The 24650-nt window shown below is 38.6% G+C and overlaps 5 protein-coding genes across 5 annotated transcripts; 2 read left to right on the top strand and 3 right to left on the bottom strand.

Annotated features, from left to right (window-relative positions):
* Positions 1-5615: 5615 nt before the first annotated feature.
* On the bottom strand, positions 5616-6985 carry LOC129733092 (opsin-1-like). Its single transcript, XM_055694662.1, has one exon. The coding sequence runs from the start codon at positions 6846-6848 to the stop codon at positions 5724-5726; it is 1125 nt and encodes a 374-aa protein (XP_055550637.1). The 5' UTR covers positions 6849-6985; the 3' UTR covers positions 5616-5723.
* Positions 6986-7336: 351 nt separating this feature from the next.
* LOC129733093 (opsin-1-like) lies at positions 7337-8743 on the top strand. The gene has a single exon (XM_055694663.1). It carries the CDS (start codon positions 7518-7520, stop codon positions 8640-8642), a length of 1125 nt encoding a protein of 374 aa, XP_055550638.1. The 5' UTR covers positions 7337-7517; the 3' UTR covers positions 8643-8743.
* A 594-nt stretch (positions 8744-9337) lies between these two features.
* LOC129733098 (uncharacterized) lies at positions 9338-11098 on the bottom strand. The gene is made up of 2 exons (XM_055694667.1): positions 10598-11098; positions 9338-10535 (listed from the first exon to the last, which is right to left on the bottom strand). The coding sequence occupies exons 1-2, from the start codon at positions 10755-10757 to the stop codon at positions 10234-10236; spliced, it is 462 nt and encodes a 153-aa protein (XP_055550642.1). The 5' UTR covers positions 10758-11098; the 3' UTR covers positions 9338-10233.
* A 6517-nt stretch (positions 11099-17615) lies between these two features.
* Positions 17616-19099, top strand: LOC129733091 (rhodopsin-like). The gene is made up of 2 exons (XM_055694661.1): positions 17616-18471; positions 18528-19099. The coding sequence occupies exons 1-2, from the start codon at positions 17764-17766 to the stop codon at positions 18942-18944; spliced, it is 1125 nt and encodes a 374-aa protein (XP_055550636.1). The 5' UTR covers positions 17616-17763; the 3' UTR covers positions 18945-19099.
* Positions 19100-20640: 1541 nt separating this feature from the next.
* LOC129733094 (rhodopsin-like) lies at positions 20641-22032 on the bottom strand. Its single transcript, XM_055694664.1, has 2 exons — positions 21215-22032; positions 20641-21153 (listed from the first exon to the last, which is right to left on the bottom strand). Exons 1-2 carry the CDS (start codon positions 21926-21928, stop codon positions 20746-20748), a joined length of 1122 nt encoding a protein of 373 aa, XP_055550639.1. The 5' UTR covers positions 21929-22032; the 3' UTR covers positions 20641-20745.
* Positions 22033-24650: the final 2618 nt, after the last annotated feature.

The raw sequence follows: 24650 nt of genomic DNA on the forward strand, positions 1-24650 counted from the left end.
AAAGCACATACGTTCTATCGATAAAGGGTTTTTCAAAAAATGGCATCAAAATTTTCATCAAACATTCGTTCTGGTACACATTTTTATTAATAGACAAACTATCGGGCTTGGACCATAATTTATACTAAAAGAACGACCCAACAGATGGGCTGAATAAAGCAGTCAATAATTTTAAAATAGCTCAATAAAGTCTGCTTACAGGTGAAATGGATTACCACGATGAAAAGGTTGATTTATTTATCAGCTGAACAATAAATTAATGTAGGTTTGAAACTTGTTAAAAACCTCGCTCCAGTATTTATTTGTTGGCTGGTTAAGCGCTATTCACGTTATAAATAGCTATTAGACAACATCAATTGAACACACAACAAATTTGTTAAATAAACGCTTCTTGGCACTTACTGTCTCCTGAATCCAAATCTTTCAATTTTTCATCCGGTGTATAAAAGTTTATGAGATACTTCAAAACGGTTCAAAAACGAGCTTTTGAAAATATACACACTTAAAACTGAATCTCGAGCTCGGCTAAAAAAATTCGAGTTCGCTCGGCAACTTGGGGCTCCACCGATATTTCAGCATAAAAAAACGATTGCTAAAAATCGTCAGATTATTTTGCCGAGACTTCGTCAAAAAAACTAGGCTTGACAAATCCCGTCTAATTTTTTTTACCAAGCTTATTATTAACACCGTTCATGCTGAGGTCAGCAAGAACATTACTGTTATCTCGGCATACATTTCACTCGTTGCCGAGTTTCACAAAGGCAGCTATCATTCTCATGAAAGAGTTTGCCGCCATTTTTCTTCGTACAAATTTATGCAAACGTGTTACGTACCAGCATACATGAAGCAGATAAAGGTTTTGCTAAAATTTGTGCAAAACTTTACAGATGTTTAAAAAGTGTAAAGCAAAAAGATAACTTTTCCAATCAAACAAGCCGTTTTTCTGATATAGAAGATTTTATCTATCAGTCACCATTTTGGGTGGGCCCTTCTTAAACAGCAGTCGCGAGTCAACATGAACAGTGGACATAATAAAATGACCTTATTATCAGAAACAAACAAAGTTACAGCAAAATCAGGTATGACATGCTGAAAATTTTTTTTTTCACTTATTTTCCATGGAATGCCTCCACTCATAATAAAATTCAACAGTGTGTCGCATGAAATCGACCAATTAGGTTGTTTAGCTATTAACGGATTTCCGATTTTTATATATCATCTGAAAGAGTGTAATTTTCTGAGCAAAACGTGATTTTATAAAACTTTATATCATTATCCTTCGATTTCTAAATGAAGAATAAAAATTCGTTTTAAATCGCTACAATGACAGTTGGTATATGGGCGAACTGTCATTGTAGCAATTTCGAGCAGATTTCGAGCAGTTTTAAATTGTGATTTAAAAAGCGAAGGACAATGATAGAATTTTTTTTTAAATCACGTTTTACTTAGAAAATGCAGATCTTTCAGATGACATTAAAAACTGATATAGCTAAACAACCCAATTAGAGAAAGCCGTCACTCAGACAAAACGTGTTCAATCCACCTCCCTGACACGTTCGTAGCCTGTGCTTTTGTATACGCGGGAATGAAATGGCATGCTACACTACTGTGCTTCATACTGCGACATCGATAGATAAGGCAACACTGAACGGGAGTAAAGAGCACGTCAGATGTCTTTCCTTTGCGGCCATTTGCCTTTGGGGCTCGGCATCGAGGGGTTCGTCATAATGGGGGTATTGTCAAACTATAGGTAATGAGATTACGGTGTCAGGGAGGTGGTGTAATCGTGTTCAAGGAATGTTATACGAATGCTAAAGAGCTTGTTTAGCTACAATTCAGTATCTATACTGCCTGTATACAAGTTTGAAAATTATCACTAGTGTTCATTTTTTTCGCAAGCCGATAGCTCATTTAATGAGCACAATTCTGAACAACCAAATATATTAAATACCAATATAGTTCACTCACGTGAAATTATGAAGACAAATTGAAAATGACAGAAACGTTAGTCACCTTTTCGACCGCTAGGTGCGCCACCTCTGATTTTGTTCTACACGACATGCGAAAAGAGTAACTTTTGACAATAATATTACGCTAATGGGTACACTGAAAAAAATGCACATTTTATTGTGAAGTGGACTCGGCCGAATATTTTATAATAATAAAGTTCGCCTATGTATGAGGCAATCCACGGGTGGACATCCACGGTTTGAACGTTTGTCGACCTTCGACAATATTTTGAGTTGTAAAATGGCGACTTCCGGTGATTGGAAAACTGCCGAAAATGAGCCAAATACCACCTAATATGGATGTTTCTTTAACTAGAATGACGCTCAGAGGCCAGAAATTGTCTCTGAATACCATTTTGAAATCCAAGATGGCGACATCCGGTTTCTGAGAAACAGTGGCAAAAGACCATATCATATCTCATATCTCATATCTCACCAAATACCACCCAATATGAGTATTTCCGAAATCGTGATGATGCACTGAAACCACAAATCGACCTCAGACAACATTTTGAGTAGTAAAATGGCGACTTTTGGTGACTGGAAAACTACCGAAAATGACCCAAAAACAACCAAATATGAGTGTTTTTTTTAACCAGAATGTTGCTCAGAGGCCAGAAATTGTCTCCAAATGCCATTTTGAAATCCAATATGGCGACTTCCGGTTTCTAAACAACAGTGGCAAAAGACCAAATAACACTCATTATGGGTATTTACGGGATTGTTATGATGCTCTGAAGCTACAAATCGACCTCAGATAACATTATGAATTGTAAAATGACGACTTCCGGTGAATGAGAAACTGCCGAAAATGACCAAATACCACCCAATATGGGTATTTCTTCAACCGGCCGATTTCCACCCAATATGAGATGCTTCGATACCAGAATGATACACAGGAGCTAGAATCGACCACAGACACCATTTTGAATTCTAAGATGGTGACTTCCGGTTTCTGTAAAACAGCCGAAAATGACTAAATGACACCTATTTATGGTGTTTCTTAAACCAGATTGACGCTCAGGGGCCAGGAATTGTCTCCAAATGCCATTTTTAAATCCAGGGTGGTGACTTCCGGTTTCTGGAAAATAGCCTAAAGGGACCAAATACCACCCAATATGAGTGTTTCTTTAACCAAAATTATGAATGGAGCTAAAAATTGACCTCAGACACCATTTCGAATTGTAAGATGGCAACTTCTGGGAAACAGCCGAATACTACTGCATATGAATATTTCCGTAATCGAAATAATGTATAGAAGCCAAGCATTGACACCATCTTGAATTCGAAGATGACCACTTTCAGTTTCTGGAAAACAACGAAAATAACTGAATACCACCCAATATGAGCGTTTTCGGAATAGAGGTGATGTACTGAAGTCAAAAGTCGAGGGTGTTGTCATTCCGATAAAACTAATAATTTTGAAAATTATTAAATTAAATACAAAAATAGGCGGGACGAGTTTGCCGGGTCAGATAGTAAATACATAAATATGCTTGTTAAAGCAAATCTGCAAGTGATGAATACGAAGCTTAGAACTCGAGAGCAAAAAATTCGGAGGAATAGAAAAACAAAAAAATACTTTCAAAACGAAGAAAACTAAACATTAAATCCATACTTAAATGGTTAAATTGATAGAAAATTCAAGTGTTATCTAAGCCAAAAGTTGCACAACAACCTTATACGACTATTGACAACCATTGTGCGGTTTCTTCTTTTATCTTTTCACGAGGTAATTGAAATATTCATTTAATTGTACACTTCGTGGCCTGATTATTGAGCTTGATCTTGACGGCCACACATTTCATAGTTGCTTCCCGTGATGGATCTGAGCTAGTGAAGTTACACATATAGCAACCTGGCCTGATTATTTGAATGTTTCTTCTTCGTGCCTCGATAAGCTACATCTATTATATTATCAATATTTAACTCCCGGAATGGTGTTAGCTTTACATACTAACAATATACGCACGAAATCTGCAACATATTTTTTTCTGTGAAAGTATGAAATTGAGTCAACTAAATCTAAAATTGAGTGAATTCAGTTTCGTGTGTGAGAATGTCACACGCTCATAGAATTTCAACAACAATGCACAGTGATACAGTACAAATTGGATAACATTTATTTTACTATTTATTTAATATTATTATAAAATTAAAATTTTTTTAATATCATTTTGATTTGCCCTAAACGGAAACATCAATATATCAAAAAAACCTATTTTTAAAATAGAAATAATGAAAACTCTTCATCTGTACAATATATCGACAATGTTTTTTCGTCAAAATTGGCGTATTTTTGATTAAAGTTACCGAAGAAAACTTTGTTTTTAAATTTGAATTGGAACTATAGAGCGAAAAGACTGTTTTTGGAAACCAAATTTCATGTCTTCAAAAAAGTTTTTTTGCAAAGTTACTTAGAATTAGTTGGTCTACAAGTTTGCCAAAGAATGTTTACAATTATTGAGGCAAATAAAAACAAGTAAGTTTGTTTTTATTTCGTTGATTTTAGGACCACCCTAATTTTCATTCGCACATAAATAGAGGACAATGTATAAGAAACAACTTTTTACAAAAACTATGGCTTTAAACCGCAAACCAAAATCGCAACGAAAAGCTTATGTCCGCCCAAATTGCCTTATTGTACCACTGTGCAATGAGTTTAGTTACCTTTTTCACCACAAGAGGGGGTGTTCCCTGTCTGTCTTCACGTGAATATATGGGAAACTCGAGAGTGAACTATATTGTTATTTTAAGATATTTGGAACAACTTTGTTAGACGAACTTGAAGTCCTCAAGTAGTACTACAACTTTGTCGAAAAAAGTATTGCTCGTACTCAAACACCGGAGCTGTGAGAGGACATTTTGGCAAACTATCGCGATAATTTTCTTAAATCTGCTCTCACGGCTCCGGTGTTTGAGTGCGGGCAATATTTTCTTCGACAAAATTGTAGTACTACTTGAGGACTTTAAGTTTGTCATACAAAGTTGTTCAAAAATGTGCTTATCAAATGAGCGAAAAAAATGAGCGAGATTTACCTGAATTATTCAGCCAAAAAATGTGCTCTTTTTTGTTCATTACTTTTTTCGCTGAAAAAAGTAAGCCCAAGTAAAAAAGATGCAATCCAAAAGAGATCACTTGTTTTCAAACTGTAATTAAATTCGAGTTAGCAAAATGGAAAGAGGGTTGAAGATATCATCTTTTTAACGTGGGCTTACTTTTTTGACGCATGCACAGACTAGTGTCGCAGTCGAAGTGTTAATTCGTTTGATTTCGTTCCACAAGCTGTAAACCTCAGACTGTGTGTGTTCCACGATAGATTTCGGTGGCAAAAAATTGATACTATTTCACTTGCTTCAATCAACTTTAAGTGGCTTAGAACTTAAAACAATGCTTAAGAATAAAAACTTCGTGAAATAGTCAGAATGAAACGATTCTCAAAAGGGTTGCTTTTCTGAAAGGCCTGTAAGCCATCATTATCACTCACGAAAAAAACCTGTGTAAGCAAGAGCGAACCAAATTTAAAATTGCGAGACTTCTAAATCGAAGACGAGCTGTGTTAGTCTGAGATAGTTAACAACTTTCGAACAGAATAAGAACGTAACTTTTTCAATTGCATAAATCTTGCTACGGTGTTTTATATTAAACATGGTAAACAAAATATAATCATCCAACATAAATAACATCAATCGTGATCTATCTTCTAACTTGGCTTAAGCTTTCTCTTCTGAGGCGTTTGTAGCTCCAGAAACGGTTGACTGACCATCGGCACTCGCGTGAGACGAGTTATCATCCTGGCAGGACAACGATGGGAAGGTCTTGTACAGAGCTGCTCGGTATTTCGGGTGGCTGATACCGTAAACGATTGGATTGTAGACGGCGTTGGCCTTGGCGAACAGTGATCCCCAGATGGTGGCCAGTGGGCTGAGCTTAGCAGTTCCAAGGACACCGGTGAAGTTGATGACCAGGTATGGTGTCCATGCCATGAACCACAGCGAGATGGTAACCAGAGCAACCTTGGCCAGTTTGATTTCAGCGCTGGTCTGCTGGGCCTCGGACGATCGCAGGGAAGCGACGTTCATCTTCTTTGCCTGTTCTCGCATCTGAGCCTCGTGGGCGGATACGGCCTTCAGGATGAAGTAGTACGAGTAGATGATGGTGAACAGAGGCAACCAGTAGCAGAAGACGGCATAGACCAGAATGTAAGAGCGGCTGAGCCAATCTCGGGTCAAGTAGTCAGTTCCGCAGGCGGTCATGTTACCTTCTGGGACATATCGGTTCCATCCGAACATTGGAGCCAAAGTCCAGACCAGAGAGAACAGCCAGATTCCGAGAATTCGCAATAGAGCTCCGTTGTTGGTCATTGGCTTAGCCGACAATCCTTTCACGATGACATTGTATCGGTCGAACGCAATCATAGTCATAGTCCAGATCGATGTGCAGCCGAATAGTGATCCAAACATAGCGTACAGCTCACAGGCGAATGCGCTGAAGTACCAGGTCTCATGGTAGCAGTTCACAACCATCGGCGGTCCCATCGTAAACATCATGAAGAAATCCGAGAAGGCCAAATTGACCACCAGTAAATTGGACGGGGTGCGGAGTGCTTTGGTGTTGGTGAAGATGTACATCACGCAACCGTTTCCGAGCATGGAAACCATTCCCAGTACGAAAATGGCAAATCCGAGGATCGAGTGCCATAGCGGGTTCATCGGTGGGAACTGATTCCAATGCGGGTGCACCAGATGCAGGATTTCCGGTGCTACTTTGTCGACAACGGTAAGGTTACCACCACCCGACTGCCAGGCTTCGAAATGTGGCTCTACGAAAGCTGCCATTTTTCTTGTTCTCTTTCGGTGATACTGTCAACTGATTGTTCTGAAGAAAATCGTTGGTTAGACGAACTACTCCAGACGTGCACTTTGTATGTACTAGGTGGTCGCAGGTCAACCCCAAAACACAACTCGAAAGGGTGCCGGGGAATCTTTGCAATTTATACTGCCCCCCTAATTGGATTGGAAAATTTTCTTGAACTTATCGCTAACATAATTGAACGTGAAAAGAAGCTTACATTGTTTGTTCTTACCATGCACATGCATTTCTTTAAATTGAAATGCGCTGAGGAATTTTACCGTAAGTTCTCCGTTTTATGGCCAGTTAATCGATGTAGGATAACCGCGAAGTTGTGCGGTAGGAAATTGAGTACATTATTTTTACTTCATGTAACTGGTCTATATTTAACAAATGCCAGAGCTTCGAAAAATTCAAGGTAATATATTGACTAAAATAAATTAAATTACCAGCTACTATAAAACTTTGAATATACACCAATTTTCTTTGAGTTGTATTTTGGTGTTTGACCAGCAACCTTTTAGTTGTGAAATAGTGGTCTGAAGTAGTTCGTCTTAAAAAACGATTTTCTTCAGTCTTACTATTAGGAGACTACTACCGTAAATTTTAGGGAAAATTTTCTTGCAAAGTTTTCGTTAAAGCAATTCAAAGCAAAAATGGCCGCTTTCGTAGAGCCGCATTTTGAAGCCTGGCAGTCGGGTGGTGGCAACCTAACCGTTGTCGACAAAGTAGCACCAGAGATCCTGCATCTGGTGCACCCACACTGGAATCAGTTCCCACCGATGAACCCGCTATGGCACTCGATCCTCGGATTCGCCATCTTCGTACTGGGAATGGTTTCGATGCTCGGAAACGGTTGCGTGATGTACATCTTCACCAACACCAAAGCACTCCGCACCCCGTCCAATTTACTGGTGGTCAATTTGGCCTTCTCGGATTTCTTCATGATGTTTACGATGGGACCGCCGATGGTTGTGAACTGCTACCATGAGACCTGGTACTTCAGCGCATTCGCCTGTGAGCTGTACGCTATGTTTGGATCTCTCTTCGGCTGCACATCGATCTGGACTATGACTATGATTGCGTTCGACCGATACAATGTGATCGTGAAAGGACTGTCGGCTAAGCCAATGACCAACAACGGAGCTCTGTTGAGAATCCTCGGAATCTGGCTGTTCTCATTGGTCTGGACTTTGGCTCCAATGTTCGGATGGAACCGATATGTCCCAGAAGGTAACATGACCGCCTGCGGAACTGACTACCTGACCCGGGATTGGCTAAGCCGCTCTTACATTCTGGTCTATGCCGTCTTCTGCTACTGGTTGCCTCTATTCACCATCATCTACTCGTACTACTTCATCCTGAAGGCCGTATCCGCCCACGAGGCTCAGATGCGAGAACAGGCAAAGAAGATGAACGTCGCTTCCCTGCGATCGTCCGAGGCCCAGCAGACCAGCGCTGAAATTAAACTGGCCAAGGTTGCTCTGGTTACCATCTCGCTGTGGTTCATGGCATGGACTCCATACCTGGTCATCAACTTCACCGGTGTCCTTGGCACTGCTAAGCTCAGCCCACTGGCCACCATCTGGGGATCACTGTTCGCCAAGGCCAACGCCGTCTACAATCCAATTGTTTACGGTATCAGCCACCCGAAATATCGAGCAGCTCTGTACAAGACTTTCCCATCGTTGTCCTGCCAGGAGGATAACTCGTCTCACGCGAGTGCCGATGCTCAATCTACCACATCTGGCGCCACCCAGGCTAGTGACGAAAAGGCCTAAGATATCGGCCCTTTCAGGATGACGCATTACAAACAAAGCCAGACATGGTTTAAAATAGTTAGATAATAAAGCAAATTTTAAAGCAAGCATCAAAGGATAAATTGAAGCGTTATTTGGATTAATTTCGCGCGATCACAGATAGTTATCACAATTCCCTTCTGAAGATAGGCCGAGTTGTCAAGCCAGTTTCATTACTTTCTAAGCCGGTATCAAAACACTCGTGTTATGTGGATAATTTTGATTCTATCCCCCAAAGAGTCCGCCTATACATTGTACTTACCCCTTTTCCATTTCGTTGTGTTTAAATTTTCGCTGCTTCTCGTACATTTCATTTGCCATTACTCGTCCTACTGGCCCCGTAAAACGGAAAGAATTTTTGGTCTTCAGTTCTTCTTCTTAGGTCATCTCAGTTGCATAGATATTTATGGATGGAGTATACGAAGGAAAAAAGAAAAAAATACGTCAATTGTGCATTCACAGATATACAGATATCTTTACTATTAAGATTTTTTAGATCCGTCTAATCATATTTTCCAATCCTGGACAATGTAAATCTATTTTTGATTTTTCCACGATTTGCGTACAAATAAACAAATGGTATGAAAGACGTCGTTTAAAATGAGACTCCTACTTTTCGCCATGACGAAAAAAGGGCAAACGTGTTGAACTTTGATGAAACCGCAGACAGACGTCCAAGCTGAGTTCCAAACTTGTGTAATTTTTTTTTTGTAGTAGCGATCCGTAACCAGATAGCGCTACCAGTACCGCCAGCAGCGTTGCCAACCCTCCAGTTTTTCCTGGATATCTCCAGTTTTTTTGAAGCTCGTCAGCGAAACAGCTGAAGGTTGAATATTTCCAGTTTTTTGAAAATTGTTCCAGTTTTATCCAGTTTTCTGTACATCACCACATTTTTTGAACTCATTCCCATTACATGTATGGTCTTTCCAGTATTTTGTGCATTCATGCGCCTCGGTTATAAGATTTTATTCGAAATCTACTCAATTTCATGTACGCCAGTAACTATAATCTCCATGTGTAAACAATTTTCTTTCAGCCTTTTTGGTTACATGCAATAATACGATGCAGCATTTGAACCGAAATCAAATAAATGTATGTAAAAGCTTCATATTTATATATCCAGTTTTCTCCAGTTTTTTATTTTGAATTCTTCCAGCTTTTTATAAAAAAAGGTTGGCATCGCTGACCGCCAGCCTCGTGCACCAGCGAAAAAAAAATGTATTGTAGCGATAAGGTCACCAGGCGGCGCTAGTGTACAAGTGATTTATAAGGCAATTTACTTTGAAAATTTACACGGGAATTTTGATCAATGTTGTTCTTGCTTGGACGTCTGTCTGTGACGAAACGTTTCGATTTTAATTCGAGATACAATTAATTCTTTCGATGCCTCTTAATTTCATCAATTTAAACACAAAGTATGATTAAATAATTATAAATTTAAAAAAAAAATTATGCTGCTAAAAGTGTTTATTTTGATGCGATGATTTTACGGATTTCTTTTGTTAAAGAGAATAAATCAAAATATAGTTCATTCACAAAGCAAAATTTATTATCTATCTGCAATATAGGGGAATCATCCAAACTGCTGATCCAGCTGCTCGCTGATTGGTTTGGTGAAGCTTGAGTTCTTCCGTCTGGTCGCGTTCGAGCGTGCCTGGTAGCTCCAGTAGGTCGTCATGTCATCTGCTTTGTAGAGATTATACTGCGGTTCCTCGTTATCCGCCGCGCGCTCCATATAGTAATCGGCTCGCTTCCTTAGCGGCATCCGTTCCACTTCCTGGCGGTGTAACGTCGCGTACTGTTCCTCCATCTGTTTCATAATCGTTTCGGTCGCTTTCTTACGGAACTGCTCGCGTAACCATTCCCGCCGTAGATCTTGATGATTAGGTAACGGGGTTTAAGACTGTTTGATTTGGGCCAAATATTTCGATACTCACTTGGTTTTTTCTCACACTGGCGGTAGATGTAATTATCATCGTACTCCGAGGGGGGCAGCTCATAGCACTCATCAGCTTCATCGGGTTCCTTCCGGAAAGGGTAGTTCTGGGAGAAGCAGTTTTTCCTCGCTGTTTGAATATTACCCGCAACAGGAAGCATTGTCCGTCAGACAGCAGCCATCGATAAGAAATTGAACTAACAACAATGTTTCTGTTAGGTTGTTATGGCTTGGTATAGGGTTGCTAGGATAAAAACACCGTTGTCCTCAGTCAGGGCCATCAGCCACGTGACAGAGTGTAGTACAATCGATTTCTATGCCTTCTTCGGTCGAGTTGTGAATGACAAGACAGTGACATCCGCTGAAACCATCTTAAGCCCCATAATCCTTCTAATCCTTTTAATTTTATTTTGAAACCAATTGACATATCAACTCAAGATTATATTGCAAATTGAATTAGAGAAGTAATGAAACAATAAACAGCAGTATCCTGTCGATGCTCATCCTATTATGGACACCAATGCTTTTCACTGACCACAAAGTTGAAAATCCAATATCTACTTCTCTTGTTTTGAAGTAGAGTATGAATCAATTTGACCCTGACCCTGAAACAAGCAAGGAGAACTCAGATCCAAGTGTTTTACCCGATTGTGAAACAACTATGTAGGTACTATAACGAAACTGGCATCGAACATTTCTCTTGAATCTGAAAAACTATTGTTGCTTAAAAATAATCAGTAAATTTATCGCAAGCTACTTTTTATCATTAGCTGAATATGGATATTTTCGCCGAAGAATCAGAGCAAACAGTATACCTACAAATTGTAGGGGAACCACAAACAAGAAGGTCACGTTAAGTAAAGCATTCATTATTATGCTCGAAACACAATAATTCAACTAACGACATTCATTATATTCGACATTGACTAATGTTCTTTATAAAATAATGCCATGGTGAATATATTTCATATGGTGATCGTTTTTCAATAAAATAAAAACAGTCTCGACAGCTGATAATTTTCATTAGGCATGTAAAATAAGCCTGCCGTGCTGGTAGCAAATTGTTTTTATATGCGGGACGACTTACTGCCCAATGAGTGCGCATGTTTAAAACTTAGCGTCAGCTGCGTAGACGATAATCATGTAGGAAGTACCCACCTAGGAATCGGTTTAGAAGTGTTTCTCCTGACGATTTCTATTCAAAAAGAGTGACAAATTGTTTGGGTCTTCACATGCCAACAAGTATGCTTAAGGTTGTAGTGTGTACTAGGGGGACTCGCTGATAAACTCAATGTATATTTATTACAACGAAGAATTAAGGTTGAAAATTTTGGAATTTTATTTCTTTTAAACAGCTTTGATCATAACATGGAAATATAATTCTAACAATCGAAAATCTTTTTGCGATTATGCTTTCGCCGGAAGGGAGTCGTTTGTTTAGTGGCAGCCAAATTTTTCGCTCAGGGTGTCACACTACGCCACTGAGTACAATGATTGGTCGATTAATATAATCCGGATTTTAACAGCTCGTTGAATGAATCGAACAAAGCAGAGTATAATGCTAGTAAACCACTATCCAACGGGGATTAACAAGTGATGATAATCTTACCACAGTTGCAACAGCTGTGGCAAGATTATCAGTATTGTGACTTTCCTGACATTATTCACTCTACTCTACTCTATACTATTATGTGTTGTATACCCGATCAGAAGAACATAACTAAAAAATTACAAAATTATATCAACGGGAGATACAAATAACTTATTTTGATACGATTGTGCATTTTCCCATTTGCTTTCGATAACAAAATTGAATCAGAATGAGTTATAATAACAAATCCTGAAATGAAGTTGTTCTGAAACAAATCTAACAATTTTTTCGTCTCTATCAAAACCTATTGTTTAGAACAATGGTTGTTATTACGCTGTTCTATGTGCTATCTAAATTTGTTAGAAAGCTGATACGTTAGTAACAAAGTTTGATATGGGTTTGAAATCAGTAGAATATTTTTTGTTATGATTTCTGTTATTTTAACACCTAACGGGATCAAAATTAAAACACAACCTGAAAGGTTTTCCACATAACAAACTAACAGCCTCTGTTACATTTTTGTTATGTCTTTCTGATCGGGTATATACTGTTATTTTTACTATAGTGTCGTAGGAAGCCTTGCACATTTTGAAGGAGAGTCAGTTTATATGGGAAAACGAGGGAAAAGCTCACATAGTATAAGTATCAAAACATTAGATAGAGCGGTCCTGTATCTGAGTGAACATACTTATAGCGAACTTCTTTATTCCACTGTGTTCGGGCAAATAGGTGAAGAAGTTTTTGGAAATCTAGTCGATGTATTCCGGCACGATCGAAAATCTGGAGACGGAGTCGTCGTAGCCATAAATTCCGAAGAAATAATAACAGACAAGCATAAAGAATTTGAAAGCATCTTTGCTAAAGTAGTACTATCCGGGGAAGTGCATATTTTTTTAGCAGCGTACTTTCCACCCAAAAATGCCAACAAGCAATCATACAAATTATTTTTCCTAACTGTTCCAGACTTTTATATCCAACACATAACCAGAAGTAAAACTTCACATTTATGGCGACTTCAACCAACGAAACGTGAATTTTACTGTAGACATAGAAAATGAATTCGTTTTATTGCCAGTCGTAGGCGACAACGCAACATTACAATTTATTTTTGACAAAATTTTACAACTTAGCCATCATCAAATAAATCCACTCAGAAATCGACTAAACTTATATTTAGACCTCCTGTTATGGTTTTCAATTAAAATAAATTATTTTAAACTAGAAAAAAACGGGATCATAATTGACATATGCGTGAAGATTAGCTTAGCATGCTTATTTTAGGCATAAGACACGAAAATTAGCGGCCATAACAAAAAAAAACAGTCAAGCGACTATATTCGACGCGTCGCTCTGTTCGTACTGCCAGCTTCACCTCTGTGCTAATGAAGTTAGGGGCCGTCCACATTCTACGTGCACAAAAAAATCGTCATTTTAGAAGAAATAATCACAAATTATGCTTTGAATGATTGAAAACACTCTTAAACGCGAGAAAAACAATAGACTCCATAAACTACTCTAAAATCACTTCTAGCAAAACAAAATTTGAGGTCAAACAAAAAGCATGAAATTGCCAGAACGAAAATCAATTTCCAACAAAGTTTTCAACCGCTCGAAAAAATCAAATAAGAGATCAAAATTTGGCTGAGAGCTTTTGTAGAAACTGGAATGATAAGAACTTTTCTACATGTTAAAACAAATATAAAAAAAAGAAATATATCAAATTAGACTCAAAAAGTGAGAAAACGCTCCGAGAAGCAAACTGACTGAAATCATTTCAGCAAAAGTAAAAAAAACTATTATTTCAAATTTAAAGTTCAACACGTTCGCAGAGAAACAGGAAAATTCAAACAATTGAGCGTCAGAAAAAGACTGAAAGCTACTATCAAAAAAAATTTTACAAAGTCTCTTGAAGGTAGAAAGAAAGCATAAGACAGTTTATGCTGAAAAACTAAAAGACTAAAAGCACATTTCCACATTTTTTTACTCATATTAAACACATTTCAACCTTTAACTTAACCCACTAGTGCCCAATGCCGCCATTCGGCGGGCTTCAGTCAAACCTCTGAAAAGCTTCAATAAATACCTAAAAAGTGTTTATAATGATTCATAGTGATTTTACCGAAGCCCGTCTAGAAATTAACTTGGGCACTAGAGAGTTAAGGAACCATAAAAACTTCAGCGAGAACCATTTTGAAGCATTTTCGAAAAATATAAGTGCATAATTTCAAGTTGAAGTGAAAAACCAGACAATAAATAGCTAAGAAATTGGTCTCAAATTAATTATAAACCGGAAAAAATACCAACCTCAACAAAGAAAAAATATATGAAACTTTATTTGGAGTGCATGAAAACTCTCGTAAATGTAGCCTCAAACATCTGAAAACATTTCGAAGAGCTTGAAAGAGTGAAAAGACATTAATTCCAAACTCGGTTAAAATGGTTATAAAACGTATCCAAAAACTAGAAGAAGTCGAAAATGAAAAAAATGGTTTGAAATGGCTTAAACGCTTTGTAAAGAATGTTTTTAAATTACCCTACAAAAACATAAAAGCACTTCTGCTAACAAGTTGAAAAAAAAAATACTGCATCCACTTTCGAACACTTAACCCGACATCGAATATTTCTCGGCTAAACATGGAATTTAATGACATTTCCATCATTTGGCGATACTTTTATGAACACCAATAGATGCCGCTTGACAGAGAAAATCACTTCATGTTAGTTTAGTTTTGTATAGAGAAGCGGAAGCCATCCAAAGTTGAAAAATCTATAATTTTATTGGGAAATTAAGCCCCGAAATGATTTGGGTTAAGCTATTATGTAACTTCTTGCACTAAAAAAAAAGCAACAAAAAATAAATTTTCTTATCGATCTTAAAGGTTTAGCTCGTTGGTTATATTATTTTTGTTGCAATTGAGTGCTATTTAGATAGATTTACACATGTTTTGTATATCGAAATAACGAGAATTCAGAATTCGACTTCGATTCTAATTCCGAACACTTCAACGTAATCGTTAGGAGATAGACAACCAAACCGTTTGTCACCGTGACTGTCACTTTTTTCAACGCCTGCTGATTCCTTCCTCTACAAAACCAAAACATCAATAAAATTTTTGTTATAGGCCAATGTATTTTTTGGCAAATTTTCACTTCTTAGGAAAAAAAAATATCGTGTCAACGTGGACATTATAATTACCCCCTTCACCTCTTCCGTGGACAAGCGTTGGCATTTGCGAATCTACCACTTCAAACCAGCATAAAATGGTATCTCTCCACCATATGATCCACCGTATGAAAAATTTACTTTTCAGTAAAGTAGCGTTTTAGAAATTGCCATACCAAAATAAATGGTTATAACGAAAGTTCCATCCAAACCATTTTGAAGAAAATGAAGCGAACCCAAAGAAAGTTTTTCACAACACTCACCCCAATAACAGAAGATCTGAAAAGAGATCTGTTGAATATGACGCTGCCTTGACACGTCAACTTCGTTCAAAATTTAAAAAAAATGGAATGGATATTGTCTACAGTAGGAGTACCCAACTCAAAACAATATTGGAATCTACTAAGGACTCCATTGCTACCCTGAACAAAGCGGAAATTTATAAAATTGCATGCTGTCACTGCGATATGGTTTACATTGAAGATTGAACAAACTAAACTGGGACTAAACTTGACAAGTTTCAAAGAACATTTTGCAGAGGTTACAAAACCATGTAAAGTTAATAAAAAACGATTCACCAAACTTTTTCAAATCAAAAGTAGCTGAACATATTTTCAACGTGCATTATCCGTTGACTTCGGTATTATCCACATGCTCCGCCCCGTTAATAATCTATGGAAATAAGATGTAGCTGAGAATGTAGAAATTTATAAACAACATTCATCCACGCTCCTTTACAAAGCCGTTGGTAATCATTCTTCATGGCTATTCAATCTCCTCCCCAAAAAATCCGAAACATGGTACAGTACACAAACAACTGCATAATTTACTACTTAACCTCAATTAGAAAAACTTTTCAGAATTGCTCACTTAATGATAAGGATAATGGTATCCTATCAACTCAGCAAATAAAAGTAGGTTTCCCGCTATGATCTTTACCAGTCCACATATTATCCACTGACGAAGATTACTAGCCGTAATTCGAAATACGTATCTGCGGACGAGTAAATTTCATATTTTCTTCTAAAGTTGATAGTAGAACTTAATGGAAACTGTTGATTGTTACGATAATTGATATCACTTTACTAATACGCTCAAAACGACGTTTTCAAAATTTAAATAAATCTGTATGTGGCATTCCTGTCGGGTGTTCGTTTTCCTATTGGTTGGTTCAATTGTAAAAAAACATACACTGTAAAAAAAATGTTTTACTACAAAAAAAAAATATCTAAATAAACACTTAATTTCAATTTTTTTCGCAAAGAAACATGAAATTATACCAAAACTTTTGGTAAATTGTCTAGGATGGAGAGATGAAAACTAAATTTAAGCAAATCTTTTCGAAAATTATTTCTTTCGAAAAAAAAAATTATCAAAAAAATGTAAATACACTGAAATCTCTTTTCATACGAATTTCGGAAATTACGCGGATTTCTCAAAGAAGTCCTTTCTTACGTGGTAAGTTTTTACTGGTTTATATTAGTTCGATTATTGAATATTCACTGATTTAGCCTAACCTTTTTATATTTTTTTCTTGATTTTCAGCTCGACTCGCAGGGTAAAATAACACTGCAATTGATTCTTTCTCGAAAGTATTTAACAGAAATGAATTAAAACCTTTAGCAAATAAAGTTTTTTACGCAGATGATTTTGAAATTAACGCGTTTTTGTTTTACGCGCTGCGTATTCCCTGCGTCAAAAAGACTTTGGTGTACGTATCTCAAACAGCTTATTTTGATGAATGTTTGACCATGAAGAAATGGTCCTAAAAACATTTATAATCATCAATAACATATTTACATACTTTCTCAAAAATTAGTCGTGAATCAAAAAAAAAAATTTTTGGTAGCACATAATAACATTTTCAGCCTTTTTTTAATAAAATTGTACAACTTAGAAATTTTTTTCAAAATAAACAAAAAAATGTTCCAAAAAAAACCTACCTTTATCTAGGACGACCAACTGGAACCGTAATCACGAAGTGACTGCCAAAAGATCCAGTCCTCTTCACACTGACCTACAGCCGTTGATTTAGAGCTAATTTACCGAACCCGTGTTCGTTCAGTTGATTGCGATTACCCTTCTTGTTAGACGATAGGATTTGTGACTATACAAACGGGTAAAACAAGCTGTTAATCCGAAAGCCTACCCCTTCTTACCACTCATGCTGAACCGCTAAGAAGCGCCAGAAGGTTTAATCTAATTTATGTCAAAACGGAAATATGATGGCGAATAAAGGAGTAGCAGTATAAATAGACAACAGTTTCCAGTGTTTGGAAACGAGTCCCTATCTGACGACACCGCGGATAAGTAGTGGAAAGGATCCCGAAACAGCGTTCAACCGACTGCTCAGCTAAAACGACACCTAGAAAATTTTAAGTTTTTAGTAGTGAAGTGACCGAAAAGTGCCAACATGTTAAATGAACCGAGCATACCAATGGCCTGGGGCGCAGCGATGAGTAATATGACCGTTGTGGACAAAGTGCCTCCAGAGATGTTACATCTGGTAGACGCACACTGGTATCAGTTTCCGCCACTGAACCCGCTGTGGCACTCGATATTGGGATTTACAATTTTTATCCTGGCATGCGTATCAGTGGCTGGCAATGGATGCGTCATGTACATCTTCATGACTACCAAAGCGCTGCGCACGCCCTCAAACCTCTTCGTAGTGAATCTCGCCTTCTCCGACTTCTTCATGATGTTCTGTATGGCACCTCCGCTGATAATCAACTGTTACAACGAAACCTGGGTTTTTGGACCGCTCGCGTGCCAAATTTACGGATTCCTTGGCTCACTGTTCGGTTGTGTTTCGATCTGGAGCATGACGATGATTGCCTTCGACCGGTATACCGTGATCGTAAAGGGACTCTCGGCGAAACCGATGACCTTCAATAGCTCCCTGCTGAAAATCCTAATGGTGTGGCTTAATTCTGTTCTCTGGACTGTCGCTCCAGTGTTCGGTTGGAATAGATACGTACCGGAAGGAAACATGTCAGCCTGCGGAACAGATTACCTATCCCTGGATCTTCTCAGCACTTCGTACATCGTGGCATACTCTGTCTTTGTCTACTGGTTGCCTCTATTCCTGATCATTTACTCTTACTATTATATTCTTAAGGTAATTTCATGATTTTAAATTAGATGAAAGATGATCAAAATCTTATCTATTGGTAGGCCGTATCTGAGCATGAGAAAAACATGCGTGAACAGGCGAAAAAGATGAATGTCGCCTCGCTGCGATCATCGGACGTCGCTAAGCAGAGCGCCGAGATCAAGCTGGCAAAGGTTGCTCTGGTCACCATCTCGCTGTGGTTCATGGCATGGACTCCATATCTGGTGATCAACTATGCTGGAATTTTCCAAACGGCACCCATCAGTCCACTGTCCACCATTTGGGGATCGCTGTTTGCCAAGGCCAACGCCGTCTACAACCCGATCGTGTACGGTATCAGCCATCCGAAGTACCGGGCGGCTCTGTACAAAACCTTCCCCTCGTTGGCGTGCACCACGGACAATACCCCGGTTGCGGACGAGCAATCGGTGGCTTCAGGAACAACGATTTCTTCGGATAATAACAACTGCAATGCGTAAAGGTGACTTCGACAAACGGCAAATCAAAACAAAACAAATGACGAGAGACTTCGCTCTTCAGACCGGAATGGGATGTTAAAGTTAATGTGCACAGAGTTCGGATACTGCAAATGAGAACAATAAACATAATTCAGCAAATTTAGCAAATCATGCAATACAGTTGTCTCATTATTTAGATAAGGTAAACTGGAAAAAATGAGGTAGAAAATTTCCAGCAGGAACTGCAAAAAACAACCGAGTACTCTTTCTTTTTTCTTTGATTTCCGATCAGCAAATTTCAGAGGAAACTTTTTTTTCAAGTATTTTCATTGAAACGCTCGGCAATAGATTAATTTGACAGTAAAACAATTGCTGAAGTTTGTCAGTTTTCATTGTAATCTATAATCCACTTTGAACTTTACTTTAATTCTAAGCTTATATTGGAAGGACAGTTTACTGATACATTGGAAATAGTTTCTATGCCATTAAATGTTCAGGTAATAAGTCTTTTTTATTCCTTCACACTGGAAATTTTATTACCAAACTGGATAAGTATAAATGTATTCTAGAAAACAGTAACTATATTCAACTATAAACTACCGAGTAATTGAACATCAAACGGGAACCGCATAGGCTACAAAACAATGTTGCCGTAGATAAGTATGTAGATACAGGTTTTCTACTTCAACTCAATCCCATCTTTTGAACTGTTTGAACTTCAACATGCTGACCGTTCGCGTTCAATAAATTCCTGTTTATTGTCGTCATTAGTAGAGTGCTGTCGTCATTGCAAGCATCTTTTGAAAGTCAAAATAAATATTCGGTCTATTTGGTCGTTATCTGCATAACCTAGAGCCTCATAATTTGAGTTGATTTCTAGCACAAAGTTGAATGTTAATTTCGAGCTACTCATACTTAATTCAAAAGATTATCTCAAATGTAATTGAAATCAATCAACTCAAAATTCTGTGTATGATTGCTTTAACTAAATAAAAAAAACCAAACTTACACTGTAGCTGTGCGTGAATAAACATTCACAGGTAAATATTAACACCTCTCGTTTTTTTGTCTATTTTGCGTCACATTATTCTCAGTCAAATACTGCTTGGAAGTGATAAAAAATACCCTGTCATAGTAATGCTGCTTGGCTTTTTTTTCAAATATTTTTGACAATGACTAGTTGAGCTACTCCTTTTTATCTCTGATTCTCTCTACGACTACTCGTGGACAATTTCCACTGAAAATTACATCATCTCTGGACAAGTTCAGGTTGCGTCGATGAGTTGCCCGCCCGAGGGCGTGCTGCCCATTAGGTACTATGGATGTTGATTAGGCAAGTCCCGTAAACGCGGCCATAAATTAAAACAATAGTTCGACGCGTGCCTGTGGGATTCACAGCGCACCTGACTGAGTTGACTGGCTGAATTACAGCGGGGAATTTGCCTCCAGCGGTAACCGGTCACAGTGCGGGAAAGCCTCACACGCCCTCACTCTATACTGTCAACGCATAGGGAGGGAGGTAAAGTTTACTTCTAGCACCAAAGCACGTGATTCGTGTGGTGGGGAACATACCTAAAGAGATATGTAAATAGTTGTTTTATACGCCGCCACTTTGGGTTGCTCGAGCATGCAATTGCTCTGATTTTTCCCCTATCAGAATGAGTGATTTAAGCGATAGTTTCAGTCAGGTGTCATTAGAAACGATAAACAATTACCATTAGCTTGCACATTCAGCATATTTATTCATATTATTTTATTCTAAGTTCCAAAACCAATAGTCCTCGTAGCACTCCGTGTCAGTCTTAAAAGCAGAAGGGCCACATTATGCCGATGATTTTTCTTCAGTACAAACAGATGTAGCTCCAGTGCCTTTAGAAACGTCGTCGTCAACAGGATCGGTGCACGAAAGTGAGGGGAACTCTTGGAGCAGGGCAGCACGATATTTAGGATGGCTGATACCGTACACGATTGGGTTGTAGACAGCGTTTGCCTTGGCAAAAAGCGAGCCCCAAACTGTAGCCAACGGACTGATTGGTGCGGCATCGAATATTCCGGTAAAATTGATCACCAAATACGGAGTCCATGCCATAAACCACAGCGAGATGGTAACCAAGGCAATCTTCGCCAGTTTTATTTCCGCGCTGGTGCTCTGAGCCTCCTGCGATCGAAGCGAGGCAACGTTCATTTTCTTTGCCTGTTCACGCATATTCTTCTCGTGAGCCGATACAGCCTAATCGAAGAGTTACGAATCAGTAAAAATACTCACTACAAAGATTATGACAAGCTCTCACCTTGATAATGAATATGTACGAATAAATGATAGAGAAAAGTGGTAAAAAGTACACCCAACCCGCGTACACTCCAATGTACGAGCGGCTCAAAAGGGTGTCGGTGAGGTAGTCAGTTCCGCAGACACTCATGTTTCCCTCCGGGACGTAACGGTTCCATCCGAACAGTGGAGCTATCGTCCAAGCAAGGCTTGCAGCCCACACCGCAAGTATCTGTAGCGCAGCACCATTGCTGGTCAAAAGCTTAGCCGACAGGCCTTTAACGATGACTCTGTAGCGATCGAGTGCGATCAGTGTCATCGACCAGATGGAAACACAACCGAAAAGAGATCCTGCCATGCCGTATAACTCACAAGCAAGCGGTCCGAAGACCCATGTTTCATAGTAACAGTTGTACACCATCGGTGGTCCCATGGTGAAGATCATCAGGAAGTCCGAGAAAGCAAGATTCACTACGAACATATTGGACGGCGTGCGCAGAGTTTTAGTTTTCGTGAAGATATAAATTACACATCCGTTTCCAAGCAGTGCGATAGCACTAAGAATAGCGATTGCAACTCCGAGCATAGAATGCCACAGTGGATTCATCGGTGGAAACTGATACCAGTACGCGTCAACCAGGTGCAACATTTCCGGGGGAACTCTATCCACCACAGTCAGGTTACCCCTCGCCTCGTGGCTCCATGCCTGGTATTGTGGCTCGGTGAAGTAAACCATTGTTCCGCCGTTTTTTATTTCAGAATCCTGCTGACTAGTCGAAGAAAAACGCCTAACTGAGCGAACTACTTCGTGCTATTCATCACCGGAGATACAACAGAAACTAGCACCGATGAACGAAAATCGTTCATATTTATTAGTGCACTAATCCGATTTGAGCAATTTTTGGTACGCAAAAGCTAGGTACGGTTATTAGTTCACTAATTCGATTTTAGCAATATTTGGTTAATCCTCTTTGGCATATGAGAGTGTCCGTTATGAATTATTATTTGCTCCTTTGAAGCCCTCCCGCGGCAAAAAGTTCGTTGTCTTCTTCAAGGTTATGTTTTTCCCATTCTGGGCAAGGCCGTGAAATGTAGAATGAAAACAAAAGAAAAACGTTTTGCTAATTCGGATATTAATCAGGCATTGAATATGCAAGAATTGCAACTTTTATTTTGCAAATATCTAGGTAGTTTTTCGTATACCGTAAAATTAAATTGAAATCTAGTAAAAAATATAATAAAAAAATCTTTACTCTTATGCTCTCAGTCTGTAAATTTACATCTTAAAATAATTTCTTTGACCGTTTTTGAACGGACTTTTACCACGAAGTAAACATATATTCAAAACATCAAATAAAATTTATTAGAACAGACAAAAATTTGTGCGCGTGTACTTGTCATTATTTAAAAAAAGTTGTCAAATTTTTTACCAAATAAATGAATTAATAAAATAATTGAAACTTGAAGCCCAGTATCTATCCTAATGACATTACTTCGTGACGATTGCATTTTTAAAAAATATTACGTTTTTTTTGTCTGTGAAATGATAAACAATAATGAAAGCTTCAGCTAAAAATTGAGCAGAGAATTTTTAACATTTCCTTCAATTGTTTGTAGAATGACTGTTTGGGATAAAATTTCAACCAAAATGCATGAAATATTTTCCTTCCGATTGAATTTTTTAGTAGTTGCCAAATATTGCGCTTAGTTATCAACTTTTTGCCATGATTACGGGAATCTTCCGTGAAAGATATCAACTTCCTAGTGAATTTTACATAGTGTTGACTACTGTGGGTTGTAATTCCAAAAATAAGATATTTTTGAATTACCAGCTGCTGTTAATAATTATTTGAAAATTAATTTCCAGTCACTGACGCCATCCATCCGATCATGCTGAGAGTGTGGACTGACGAAGAATTGCCCTCAGACTGGTTGGAAGGTCTCATATGCTCAATCTACAGAAAAGGTCACCGCCTGGACTGTAGCAATTATCGTGGCACAACTCTTCTTAATACCGTTTTCTCCCTCGTTCTGTTGCATAGACTGAGGCCTTTGCAGTAAAACTTTGCTGGCGAATACCAATTTAGTTTTCGAAAAGGACGTTCCACTACGGACCAGATATCCCACTTGAAATCCTCTATAAATTTCGGGAATTCAACTCGTAGATTCATCATCGTAGCCGTTCATAGACTTCAGGGCAGCGTAAGATTCAGTTAAAAGAATTAAGTTATGACGAATTATGCTCAAACATGGAATTATACTACTTTGGGTACCAGGTCACTGCGGAATTGAAGGAAATGAACATGCCGTCAGCCTAGCTAGACAATCTGCTCAGCAATTCATTGAACCTGATCCGTTTCTAGGTGCCTTTAAAGCCATTAAAGGCGAACTAAGTACATCCATGGGAAAAGCTAGAAATAGCATCTCATTGGCAACATGACAAACAGTTTATCTATCCCAACCTCGCGGTTAACAATAGCCTACTCGTGAGCTCTGATGCGTGAGCTCAATTTCGGATCATTTTCATTTTTGGCCTTTTCTGGCCTTTAGAAGGCGATTTCGGCCATTCTGAGCTCAATTTGGGATCATTTTCTTTTTTGGCCTTTTCTGGCCTTCAGACTTGGTTTTCTCCTCCGGGTGACCGAAGAGCAAGGTGTATTTTACATTTGCACTACGCGGGAATCAAAGGACTCCGCGCGCGCAATTAATTTACGCTACACCTGACAAGCAACTGCTCACTCCTACTCATTCTGCACGGGAAAAACGAATCGGTTACACATCAGCAAAAGAGAAAACCGAAGTTTTACACCTGAAACCGATGTTTTGCTCCTCAAAGCCGAACGATGGCACGCGGCGTTCGTCATTTTATTGCCATGGCTAGTGTGATTGATTTTCAAAGCCAAGGTAATTTTTCCCAGCATTCAAAGAGAAGAACAAATGAATATCTCAAGCATTTTTTCTGCCTGACGAGACGAGCCGACAGTAGCCGCGGTTCGACTTGTTGTTTGATGAGCACTCTGTTGCTTTTCAAGTACCGTCAGCCAGGATCTGATTGTGCTAGTGGGGGTGAGATTGTGTCATACAACCCGTGACTTGGCGGCCATCTCTTTCGGGTCAGAAGACTAGTCTTTCTTGTTTGAATATTAGAGAAAACTTATTCAAGAAGGTTGGGTCTTGTGATCGCCATGAGATGGCTGACAAACAATGGGTTTGTATGGCACAATCTCACCCCCCAGTGGCATAATCTTACCCCGGTGCTCATTGTCATGATGGTTCAATCCACAAACGCAATGATTACTATCCGTGTGCCCAATTTGCAGTAGATGTCTAAACGTAGTGGAAGGGAGAGATCTACCAGTTTAAAGGCGTACTCTGTCGAGAAAATTGTAAAATATCACTGTAGGCAATTAGTCTATCATAAATATCATTGTTTGTTGCGCCTACCAAAGCCAAATTGT

This window comes from Wyeomyia smithii, chromosome 3 (genome assembly GCF_029784165.1).
Source record: "Wyeomyia smithii strain HCP4-BCI-WySm-NY-G18 chromosome 3, ASM2978416v1, whole genome shotgun sequence".
NCBI classification, from domain to species: domain Eukaryota; kingdom Metazoa; phylum Arthropoda; class Insecta; order Diptera; family Culicidae; genus Wyeomyia; species Wyeomyia smithii.

Bases quoted from the DNA above. Each gene is read 5' to 3' on its own strand.
- LOC129733092 (XM_055694662.1), bottom strand. From the start codon at position 6,848: ATGGCAGCTTTCGTAGAGCCACATTTCGAAGCCTGGCAGTCGGGTGGT.
- LOC129733093 (XM_055694663.1), top strand. From the start codon at position 7,518: ATGGCCGCTTTCGTAGAGCCGCATTTTGAAGCCTGGCAGTCGGGTGGT.
- LOC129733098 (XM_055694667.1), bottom strand. From the start codon at position 10,757: ATGCTTCCTGTTGCGGGTAATATTCAAACAGCGAGGAAAAACTGCTTC. The intron at 10,536-10,597 runs GTGAGTATCGAA...CTAATCATCAAG, and splicing joins CCAGTGTGAGAAAAAACCAA to ATCTACGGCGGGAATGGTTA.
- LOC129733091 (XM_055694661.1), top strand. From the start codon at position 17,764: ATGTTAAATGAACCGAGCATACCAATGGCCTGGGGCGCAGCGATGAGT. The intron at 18,472-18,527 runs GTAATTTCATGA...ATCTATTGGTAG, and splicing joins CTTACTATTATATTCTTAAG to GCCGTATCTGAGCATGAGAA.
- LOC129733094 (XM_055694664.1), bottom strand. From the start codon at position 21,928: ATGGTTTACTTCACCGAGCCACAATACCAGGCATGGAGCCACGAGGCG. The intron at 21,154-21,214 runs GTGAGAGCTTGT...CTCTTCGATTAG, and splicing joins CGTACATATTCATTATCAAG to GCTGTATCGGCTCACGAGAA.